This window comes from Plasmodium relictum, assembly GCF_900005765.1.
Source record: "Plasmodium relictum strain SGS1 genome assembly, chromosome: 12".
NCBI lineage: Eukaryota > Apicomplexa > Aconoidasida > Haemosporida > Plasmodiidae > Plasmodium > Plasmodium relictum.
Window position 1 is genome coordinate 867,775 of NC_041690.1, and position 12,408 is coordinate 880,182.

Here is a 12,408-nt window from a genome sequence, read left to right on the forward strand (position 1 = left end):
TTTTTATTTAATTTTCAATGTTTTTTCTTTATGATTTTTTTCTAATAAATTTTTAGTATTTTACTTTATTATTTAATTTCAATTTAAAATTATATCTTATACATAAAGCTATCATTTTTATATAATTATAGTATGTATTTTCAAGAATTTCATAAAATATATTAAGATGTATTTAGACTAATATATAATATTATATAGTTCATTTTTAGAATATTTGTAAAAAACTTTTAAATATTAAAAAAGAAAGTAAACCATATAAAAAAATCTATTCTTTTTTCTAACATTTTTATCCCTTTTTTTTTTTTAATTATACAAGTGTAGGAAATATATTAAAACTATTATTTTTTTTGAGATAATGAAAAATTACATTCTTTTGTAATATGTTCTCTTTTTTTTTTTTAATTTACTTCTATTATGTTAAAAAAAAAAAAACTAAAAATACTATATTAAAGCATAAATTTTGTCTAATTTTAATTAATTTTTTAGAATATTATTTTTGTTATTTAATTAGTATATAAAAAGATTAAATATATAAAAACTTATATTTATTATCTTATATGAAAAATAAATAAAGCATATAATTAATTGTATCTCTTAATATATTATTGAAGTTCTATAATTAAAATATAAATATATGTCAAATTATTATTATTTTACTTTGAATTTTAGTTAGTTTTTTATATTTTTTCTATTACTAAGAGGTTTAGGAATATATAAGAAAGCAGTTTATTTATAATTAAATTTTAAAATGAAAAAATTCTTTAAAATAATAAAAAATAAATGTGGTAATTTTAAATTTTAGTAATAAATAACTCTTTATTTAAACTTTATTCATGACTAAGAATTAATACAACATATTCAAAAACATATTCTTGTGTATCTGAATAAACAATGAACAAAAAAAAAAAAGATAATATTAAAAAATCTATAAACTTAAAAGCGTTAGAGGATAAATTAAATATATTAAATTTTATGAAAATTGATTTTGATAAAATTCTAGAAAGAGAAAATGAAAAATACACTAAAATTTCTAATAAGCACAATTCTAAAGTAGAAAACACATTAAATGAAAAAGAAAGAATAAATATAATTTTAGAAGAATTAATAATATCATGTGATGAAAAAAGAAGTAATTTAGATAATTATATAAAAGTTGCAAATGAAATAATTAATAAAAATAATGAACTAATTGAAAAAGAAAAGTCAGAAATAGAAAACATTTTTTCAAAAAAAAATAAAGAAATTCATGTTATTCAACAAAAAATTAATTTCGTTAAAAGTTCTTATGACGACTTAAATTCCGCAATAAAAAATATTTTTAATGATTTGAATTCATTTTTGACCAATAAAATTAATGTAAAATTAAATATTGATAAATTAACTGAAAGTAGTGAACCACAAAAAGTAGATATAAATAAAGAAATAAGAGTTCAAAAAGAAGAAAAAATAAAGAGGGTAAATAAAGGAGAAGAGAAAAATTATGATGAATATAAAGTAAAATTATATGAATCTATAAGTGAATACAATATAATATTAAACAATATTCAATCGTTCATAAAAAAAAATAAGTTAAATGAACTATATGAACCTCCATGTGAAAAAAGAAATGAAATTATGTCAAGTGAAGAATATTCTAAGGATGTTGCATCTGAGATAATGAATAATAATCATTATAATTCTAGTAAAATATGTGATAATAATATGAGTTATAAAAATAAATGTGTTAAAAATATAGGGGAAAATGGAGAAACAAAGAGTTATAGTGAGAGAAATGAAAGTAAAAAAGTTGAAGAAAAGGTAGATAAAAAGAGTGAAGAAAAAGAAAGTGAAGATGAAGATAGACAAGAAAAAAATGAAGAAGGTGGAGAGAAAAAAAGTGATGAAGAGAGAGAAAAAGAAGAGAATGGAAATAAAGATATATTAGAAGAAAATGAAGAAAGTGAAGAAAAAAAAAGTGAGGATGAAGAGAGTGAAGATGAAAAAAGTGGAAATAAAGAGAGTGAGGACGAAGAGAGTGAAGATGGAGTATGTGAAGATAAAAAAAGTGAGAATAAAGAAAGTGAAGAAGAGAGTGAAGATGAAGAAAGTGAAGATGAAGAAAGTGAAGATGAAGAGAGTGAGGATGAAAAAAGTGAGGATAAAGAAAGTGAAGAAGAAGAGAGTGAAGATGAAGAGAGTGAAGATGAAGAGAGTGAAGATGAAAAGAGTGAAGGTGAAGAGAGTGAAGATAATAAAAGTAAAAATGATGTAAATGAAAATGGAAAAAAAGAAAGAAAAATGTCTGTACATGATAAAACTAAATTTGATTTTATTAAAAGTGACGAGAACGAAAGAGAAGTAATTGAAAAGAAAAAAAAGAGTTATAATTATGAGGATCTTGAAATGGGAGAAAAAGGAAATAGAAAAACTAATGAAGTATCAATTTTAAATGAAAAAGAAAGTGATATATATAATTTCTCTTTAGAAGTAAATAAAAAAATATCAAATGGTAATATGAATGTTCTCACTGGTAAAATAAAGAATATAAATTATGATTATATATCTTATTTTGAACAGAAATTAAAAAATTAATAATAAAATTTATTTAATAAAGTTTAAAATTAAAATTATTATTCCTTCATATTATATTGCATTGTTTCTCTATTTATTTTTCAAAATGTTTATTGAAAAAAATAATATATAAATAAAAATACACATACACATTTGTCAAAATATTCTATTAAAAAAAAAAAAAATTAAAGATAATTTTGTTTTCAAATAAGAATAATATTAATTTTTTTATTTGGCACTGATTTCACATGAAATATTTAACGAAGTCATTTTTTTGAATTCTAGAAAAATTAAAAATATTTAAAATTTTTTTATAAAAAGTGTATTTAAAAAAAAAAAAAAACATTATATAAACAAATAATTTTTTTTTTTTTGCAAATATTTCAAAGATATTTTTAAAATTTCATTTCTTTTTTTTTAATTTGGCAAAATCTGAAAAGTCTAATATATCGGTGGATTCACTTTTTTTTGCAGTATGTTGCTTCTTATGGGAACTTCTTGAATTTTTATATTTGGAACTTCTTTCTTCATTCATTTTTCTTTTTTTCCTTTTACTTTTATTTTCCTTGTTATCATAAAAAATATCATCACCTAAATCTTTATCTATATCAAAATTTTTAGTTATAAATTTATCTAAAAATTCATCCTCTTCTTGCTCCTCATCGATAGATGATGATGCTCCATCATCACTTGGTTTTATTTTTTTAATTTGATATTTATCTTTAAATTTCTTAAAACTATTATTATTATAATAATATAAAATATCATAAAAGTATTTCTGATATGCATTATTCATTAATTTGGATTTTCGTATATTCATCTCATTTACTCCATCACTCTTTTCATTAATACAAGAATCATGTAAAAAATTATTAAAAATGTTTAAAACATTCACCTGATCTTTGGCATTTTTATATTCTATTGTTAATTTTTCCAAAATATTAATAACTGTATTCGTTTCATATGAATAATTATAATAATAATTAAGTGTTTCCTTTTTATTTGTAAAATCCAAAGAATCATCATTTTTTAAATCCTTAATTATATGGTCCATTCCATCTTTTCTCTTATTGTTATTCTTCTTTATATTAATAATTATATCATCATCATTTTTTTTTTCATCCTGATTATTATTATTATCATTAATATTAATAATATCATTATTGTTATTTTCATTTGTCAACTCTTGAGCATTATCTTCCTTTAGAGTTATATCATTTTTATTTTTTTGAACAGAAAATATTTTATCATTAATATATTTATTATTGAGACTGTTTTTAATTATATTAAATTTTTTTCTTTGAAACGGATTATAATTAAAAATTGTTATATTTCTAAATTCAAGCAAAATATTTTTAAAATTGTCATTTAACAAGGATGATAGATTATAAAACTCATAAAGATGTGTTAATACAGAATTTGAATCTATAGGATTATTTACTGATTTGTTATATGAAAAAGTTTGATCATTAATTATTTTATCTTCCTCTTTATGATATTTATTAAACTTTGATATATAAGAATTTTTTACATAATCCAAATTTTGCCAATACAATTTATTTTCATCATTATATAAAAATTTTATTAAAACACTTTTTTTTAATACTAAATATCGTAACATCATTAAAGAAAATAATTGAGCATATGATTCTTTTGAATGAATACTATGTTGAAAAATTCTCTTTATAAAACTAACATTTCTCATAAAATTATTATCAGTTAAAATTAATACTGTCAATAATCCAAAGAAATTGTATGTATATTCACTTTCATAATAATTTAAATTTTTTAATATGCTATAAAAATAACAATATGTATTATCATCTATTTGATTAGAAGAATACAATAAAAGAAACATAATAATTAGAAAATTTATTTTAATTTTATAAGAATCAACACTATTTATAACTTTTAGAAAGGAAAGGAAATTCAAACTATGCAAATATTTATTTTCTGTTGATTTATTTATGTAGCCATTATTCTGATTTTTCAATAATAAGCATTTATTATATATTATAAAATATATATTTTTAACTAGAATACTAGATAATAATTTAAGAACTTTTTTACTCAAGTAAGCATACATACAATTCTTATGGAAAACATTTTTTTCCATTTTTTTTTTTTTTTCTTTCTTTTTTTTTTTTAAATCTGTAACATTTTTTAAATTATTCTCCTTCTTTTCGTTAATATCCCCATTTGTTGTGTCATTATTACATTCATTAGTCACATTTTCATCATTTTTAAGATCAATCATTTCTTTTGTTTTATATATGTTCATCTCATTATCTCCTATATATATTTCTTCATTTTTAATAATATCCGTTTTTTCATTATTAACTGAGCCTTCTTCATTTCCGTTTATAGATGCATTATTAACAATACATAAAGAACTTTTTGATTCATATATACAATTACTACTGTTATAATTGCTTTCATTCTTAATGCACATATCAATATTACCATTACAATTATTATCTTCATTTATTTCCTTTGTATTATCCTTTTCAATATTTTTTCCATTATCAATATTTAGTCTAATACCATTTTTTAAAGTATCTGATTCGTCATTGTATTTTATGTAACTCATTTTTTCTATATTCCATTCATTTAAAAATACATTTTTATTATCATATAATTCATAAACATTTCTTGAAAAAATTTCAAAAAGGTAAGTTGAAAAATAAATAATATTTTCAGTTACATCGTTAAAGGAATTACATTTAATTCTATATAAAATATATAAACATCTGTTAATACTTAAGATATCATTTTTTAATTTATCACATATATTTTTTTGTCTTTCTGTACTTTTTAATGACAAAACAATGTTATCAACACAAAATCTCAAATTTGATAAAATTTTTTCAAATAAGAAAAAAGTAATATATCTTCTTAAATTATCTATTGTTATAATGTGTTTTAAAAAATTTAATAATAAAGGATTTCCTTTTTTAAGTGTCAAATATCCTTCCAATATTAAATTTAAATTTGCATATTTATTTTCTTTTTTCTTTAAGCAAAATTCATTTATATTTTTTGCAGAGATGTAAAACATGCTTGGTATCAAGCTGTACATACCATTTTTTAAAATAAAAATATATTGCAAAAATAATTTCTTGGTAAAATTTTCAAATGTATAAAGATAAATTAAAGCATTAAAAAAGAAATAGAAAGAAGAAAAATTATATTCTTTAAAATTAAATCTATTAAATAATATATTTAAAATATAATTCATAATGTCTTTATTGTTTTCATGAATATTTTGTAGATTGTCATTCGGTAAAACAAATAAGAATATATGCTTTAGGCATTCTAAAATAGTTTTTTTAATAAACACATCTTCCTTTTTTTGATAGAAATCAATTAATGTTTTTGCATAAACAATATAAACTAACGGATTTTTTTTAATTAATACAACAATATTATTAGCTCTATCACTAAAAATATTATTCTTATTGTGAATTATTTCTAAATGTATTTTCTCTTCATCTTCCGAAAACTTTTCTATAAAAATTTTATAATTAGAATATATTATATTTAAGCCAATATCATAAAGTAAATTATATATATCATTTATGTTTATCTTCTTTTTTAATAATAATTTTAAATTTATGTTATTGATTGATTTATCTTTTTCATCACTTATATTATACACCCGTTTTAAATATATTGGTATATTATTGTAATCTAAATTTTTTTCTACAAAGTTTTTTTCTTCATTATTTCCATCTCTTACCTCATGTAGCATTCTACTTTTTAATAGTAATTTTATTTTATTCTTCCATTGTTTGAAATTTAATACATTTTCATTTTTTTCCTCATCAAACTCAAAAAGTGTATCTTCCTTTCCAATAAAAAATAATTTTTGCTGAAAGACATTTTTATTACCCTTATCTTCATCATGCTTTATTAAATTTTCTTTTTCTGTTTTTGTTTCATTAATTTTTTTTTTTTGTAATTTTTTAATATAGAAATTTATATTATCATATTGTAACTTATCTTTTTTTTTTTTTAAAACATATTTTAAAACTATATGCTCTATGTTTTTTTTTAATAAAATCCACAAACTGTTTATATCATATAAGGTTTTTAAATTAATTATAAAATTTTCATCTATTTTTTTTAAATTTATTTTACTTTCAATTATATTATCTAGCATATGCTCAATATCATATGCATTTTTTTTACTATTATCTTTTGTATTATTGTTAAATTTCTTACTGCTTTCCTCCTTTACATTTATGTTATTATTTTTATTTTTCCATTTGTTTATTATAGGAAACTTCTTCTTTAATTTTGCCTTCTTAGATTTAAAACTCTTATTCTTTTTATTGAAATCATATTTTCTTATGTCATTTTTGTTACCTCTTTTTTTTTTTTGGTTGCCATTGAAATTTTTATTCATAGTATTCCAATTAATAATAAAAATATAATATTATAAAATTTTTTTTTTATATATATATTTAAAAAATGAAGAAAATTTTTTTTTTGTTTTTTTGTTCTTGAATTTTTAAAAAAGCTTTAATAGATTAAAATAAATATATTTAAGGTTTTGAGTATATGCTCTTTTAAAAGTGATGTTTTTTTTTTAAATGAAAAAGTTTATTGAAGAACGTCATTTTATTTTTTTTTTCATATCAACAAATTTTATAATTTAAAAAATTTTTTTTTTTATAACAAAGCTATAATAAAAAATATTTTTATAGGTAAGTTGCTAATAAAAAAAGAAAAAATAATAAGATTTTAAGATAAATATAAGTTTTTAATTAATATAGTAATAAAAATGTTTATAAAAATATATACTATTTAATTCATTAAAAATACATAGAATTCTATATATTTTGTTATTCATATGTTTCTTTATATTATTCTATTTTTTTATTTCTTTATTCATTGTTGCTCTTTGAAAAAAAAAAAATTTTGGGTTCAGTTACATTTTTTTTTTTTTTTTTAGTAGTCTCAAAAAAGTGTTATAAAAAAAAAACTAAAAGTTGAAAATTAATGAAATTATGTAAAAAGCATGTAATTATTCTTTTTTTATAAAGAAATATTTTTACGTTTTTAAATTATATAGAATTACAAAATGAAATAAAATAATATATTTAACAAAAAAAAACAATTAATATATTTGTGACTATTTTCACTATATTTTAATTAATTTTAGCTTTTTTGTTGAAATTCCAAATAATTCTATTTAAAACAAAATTTTTGATTATTTATATTGAAACTTCTATACAAAAAAATAAAATAAAATAAGATATAATAAAATAAAAAATAAAAATCACCTAATATATTACCTGAGTAACAAACTTTGTATAAACTACATTTTTTTTTTTGTTTGTTTTTTCTTATGATCATTATTTTTATATTTCATTACATAAAAATAACTTTTAATAATTTATATTTTATTTTAAACTGTATTATTATTATTGTATTTTTCATTTTATGTTTTAAAAATATTGCTAATACAAAGCTTAGTTTAACCAAATTTGATAAGAAAAAAAAAAAAAAAATTAAGAACAAAATAAAATAATAAAACATTCAATAATATTTAAACTGGGTTTAAAAATATATATTAAAATAACTAAATATAATAAATTAAATTTTATTTTATATAGTTGCTTTATCCTTTGTTTTTATTAAAATAAAATGTAAGAATATATTATAAAGACACACAAAAAAAAAAAAATAAAATGAAAAAAAAGAAAAAAAATATATTAAATTTTAAATTATGAAGATTTGGATTCTTTACTTAATTTTAAAATAGATTCATGAACAATATAAAGAGATTTTTCGCAAATCTTTTTTATTTGAATATTTATATCTTGCATTCTTTTCGCTGTTTGAATAATGAAATCCCTAAAAAAAAAAATAATAATAATAATAAAAATTAAAATATTTATAAAGAATAAATAAAATATAATTTTAAATATGAATAAGATTATTTACTTAGGAGAATCAAAATATTTAATAGCATTTTTGGTTGTTAAATATAAATCTTTTGAAAAATTAAAAATATTTCTTTTTGCATCATAATAAAATTGGGCATCTTTTAAATGATTCAATTTTTCTAAATGGATATTTCTTAAATAATTTTGCAAAGAGTTGTTTACAATTTTCATGTTTTTATAAGGATAATAAATAGGCTTAAAAATTATTTGATTTTTATCATGTGGAAAATCAAAATATAAATTTTCTAAATTTTTATTAACAGTTGTATTATCATCATGCGGCTGATTTATATTGTATACATTTTGTTCAATTAATAATCCAAAACATTTTTTAACTGCCCTTTCTTTTGAATATATATGTGTTCCTATGCATATACTTGATTTTAAATTTTTTTCATATGTTGATAGGTACAAGTCATTATATAATGTTTTTTTTTTCTTACCTTTAAAAAAATAATTTTTAAGAATATGATAATATTTTAAAAAATTATTTTGATGATTATTATATAAATCAGTATTTTTAATATCTTTTTGTCTTATAACTTCTTTTTTTGAAACTACTTTTTTTTTGTTTAATATTTTATTAATGGAATCCTTTGAATAAATTTTATCAAATGGTATCATTTTATAAAAATAAAATGAGTTATCATCCTTTGAGCCTATACAATTAATATTAATATTTTTATTTATATATAAAAAAGAAACACCTCTACACACTCCTATAGATTCAAAAATAAGATTGTTATTAATATTTTTTTTTACAAAGTCGTCGTTATATGAGTCAAGGAATTCTATAACAAACTTTTTTTCTGTATTTTTTGTTTTTCTTTTTTTTCTCCCAAAAAAATTGATAGGAAAATCATGATAATTGAAAATATCTAATAAATTCATTTTTCTATTATCTTCATATTCTTTATCCTTTTCAATATTTTTATAAAAATCGTCATTATAATTATCATTTTTAGTGTTTTTTCTTCGAATAGGTATTTCAAATTCTTCATAATTTAAATTATTATTTTCTTCTACATAATTTTTTTTTTTATGAAAATGATTCTCAATTTCTTCATTTTTTTCCATATCACTTTTATCATTTAATTCTTTTTGAAAATTACTAAGAATTGAGAATTCCTTTTTATCATATTGTTTTGAAATTTCTTTATTTACTTTTTCTTTTTGTCCTTCATATCTTTTCCTAGAATTATTTATAGGAATTTCTGTTTCTTCATTATCAAAATAAATATCAATACTTCTTATTTTTTCATCACCATTACTCTTTTTTTTTCTATTCTCATTCATTTTATTGTATAATATACTAAAAAAATATGGGATTTAATTCATATGGATAGCCAAAAAAATAAATATCAAATTTAATTACATATTTTTTATTCCTTTGTCATTTATTTTTATCTTATCAAATAAAGTTTTTTTCTTTTTTTTTTTAAATTTCTTATTTAAAAAAGAGATTTATCAATTTTTTCCTATTATTAGTTTTTTTTAAGATTAATATATTTTTTTATTTTTTTTTTTTGTTAATTTTTTTTATAGAAATTTTTGTTTTCATATTTTAAGTTCAATATATGTTACATTAAAATGTTAAATTATCTTTTTATATTTTTTTTTTTTATTTATTTTCTATAAAAAACGTTTTTTTATTATATATATATATATATTTTTTTTGTATATATATGTATAATACGTTAACTATATAATGTTATTTAAAATATTTTAATTTAATCTAATGCATAAATTGCACAGACAAAAATAAAAAAAAAGTAGAAATAATCAGAATAATATATAAAATTAAAAATAAATCTATTATAATGTTTTAATATTCTTTTGATGTAAATTTTATTTTTTTTTTTTTGTAATTTTTGAATATATATTTATATATATATATATATTTCTTCAACTTATATTTAATGCAGATATAAAATTTTATGTAAAATATAAAACAATTTTTTTATTAATGCTATTTATTTATTAAATATTAGAAAAGGCTATATGTGTAATATAAATTATATTAATTGTAAAATAAACAAGACGAACATTTTATAAAAATGTAAAATATATAAATGCATATTATATATATTTTAGAGTTTTCCGAATATAGTTACATTAATTATTAAAACCTTTTTATTTTATTTTATTTTTATTTATTTTTTTTTTCTTACATGGAATCATTTAAATATATACTTCTGTATTTATATTAACTTTTAGTAAACTTATTTAGTAGTTAAATTGTTTATTTTGTTTGCAATCCACAAACATATTTTTGACTATTTTTTTTTTTTTAATTTTTGAAACTATTTTGTCTAAGAGAAATTACTATTTATTATAATTTATTTTCTTATTTTTTTTAATATTATTCTGTTATATTTTGCTTCATTTTGTTTTATTTTTAGTTGAGATGGACTCAGAAGAAACGATAAATTTGGCTGTGAAATATGCAAAGGATGCAGTTATAGAAGATGAAAAAAAAAATTTTAAAGAAGCATTAAATTTATATATACAAAGTTTACAATACTTTCATTTTTTTTGTAAATACGAAAAAAATGCAAATATAAGAGAATTAATATTAAAAAAAATGGAAATATACATGGTTAGAGCTGAAAGTTTAAAAAAAATAATTAATAACAAAGAAGTGATAGAAACAAAAGAAAAGGTAGGAAATTCTGAAGAAGCAAAAGAAAATATGAAAAAACAAGTAAAAGAATTTATAATGGATAAAAATGGAAATGTAAAGTGGTCAGATGTATGTGGTTTAGAAACAGCTAAAGAGGTTCTTAAAGAAGCAATTATATTTCCATTAAAATTTCCAAAATTATTTAGTTCTTCTTCATTACCTTATAAAGGTATTTTATTGTATGGACCTCCAGGAACAGGAAAAACTTTCTTAGCATTAGCTTGTGCAAATGAATGCAATATGAACTTTTTTAATGTATCATCATCAGACTTAGTAAGTAAATATCAAGGAGAAAGTGAAAAATATATAAAATGCTTATTTGATACAGCAAAAGAGAATGCTCCAGCAATTATTTTTATTGATGAAATTGATTCACTATGTGGATCAAGAACAGATGGAGAAAATGAGTCAACAAGAAGAATAAAAACAGAATTCTTAATAAATATGAGTGGATTAAAAAATTATGAAAATAATATTATTGTAATAGGTGCTACTAATACACCTTGGTCTTTAGACAGTGGTTTTAGAAGGAGGTTCGAAAAAAGAATTTATATTCCTCTACCAAATTTACACGCAAGAATGAAAATATTTGAAAAATATATAAAAAATAATGAAAGTAATATTCCAAATGATGATATAAAATACTTTGCTACTCTGACTGAAAATTATACAGGTGCTGACATTGATATTATATGTAGAGATGCTGTATATATGCCTATAAAAAAGTGCCTTCTTTCCAAATTTTTTAAACAAGTTAATAAAAATAATAAAATATATTATACACCATGCTCTCCTGGTGATACTGATAAAACAAAAATAGAAAAAAATGTAATGAGTTTAAATGAAAATGAATTATTATTACCTGCATTAACTGCTCAAGATTTTAAAATAGCTATATCTAATTCAAAACCATCTTTATCATTAGATGATTTAAAAAGATATGATGAATGGACAAACCAATATGGAATGAGTGGTATATAAAAAGGAAACATAAAAAAAAAAGAATCTTTTTTTTTTTTTTTATTCTCTTTTTAAAATATTAAACAATTTTGAAAAAAATTGATGATACATTTGATTCTTTTACAATGAATAAATTAAAAAAAAAAAGTATTTTTTTTTTTTTTTATTTAACAACTTTTTTCATAACAACTATGCTTCTTTTTTTTTTTTATAAAATAAAATATAATTAATATAGGTTATTTTACTTTTTTAAAAAGAGAA

The 12,408-nt window shown here is 18.1% G+C and overlaps 4 protein-coding genes across 4 annotated transcripts; 2 read left to right on the forward strand and 2 right to left on the reverse strand.

Annotated features, from left to right (window-relative positions):
- Positions 1-891: 891 nt before the first annotated feature.
- Positions 892-2,571, forward strand: PRELSG_1223100 (conserved Plasmodium protein, unknown function; the record flags this gene model as incomplete). The annotated part of the gene is made up of 1 exon (XM_028678016.1): positions 892-2,571. One exon carries the CDS (start codon positions 892-894, stop codon positions 2,569-2,571), a length of 1,680 nt encoding a protein of 559 aa, XP_028534347.1.
- Positions 2,572-2,953: 382 nt separating this feature from the next.
- On the reverse strand, positions 2,954-6,958 carry PRELSG_1223200 (large ribosomal subunit nuclear export factor, putative; the record flags this gene model as incomplete). Its single annotated transcript, XM_028678017.1, has 1 exon — positions 2,954-6,958. One exon carries the CDS (start codon positions 6,956-6,958, stop codon positions 2,954-2,956), a length of 4,005 nt encoding a protein of 1,334 aa, XP_028534348.1.
- Positions 6,959-8,282: 1,324 nt separating this feature from the next.
- PRELSG_1223300 (conserved Plasmodium protein, unknown function) lies at positions 8,283-9,800 on the reverse strand (the record flags this gene model as incomplete). Its single annotated transcript, XM_028678018.1, has 2 exons — positions 8,283-8,412; positions 8,503-9,800. The coding sequence occupies 2 exons, from the start codon at positions 9,798-9,800 to the stop codon at positions 8,283-8,285; spliced, it is 1,428 nt and encodes a 475-aa protein (XP_028534349.1).
- A 1,111-nt stretch (positions 9,801-10,911) lies between these two features.
- On the forward strand, positions 10,912-12,168 carry VPS4 (vacuolar protein sorting-associated protein 4, putative; the record flags this gene model as incomplete). The annotated part of the gene is made up of 1 exon (XM_028678019.1): positions 10,912-12,168. One exon carries the CDS (start codon positions 10,912-10,914, stop codon positions 12,166-12,168), a length of 1,257 nt encoding a protein of 418 aa, XP_028534350.1.
- Positions 12,169-12,408: the final 240 nt, after the last annotated feature.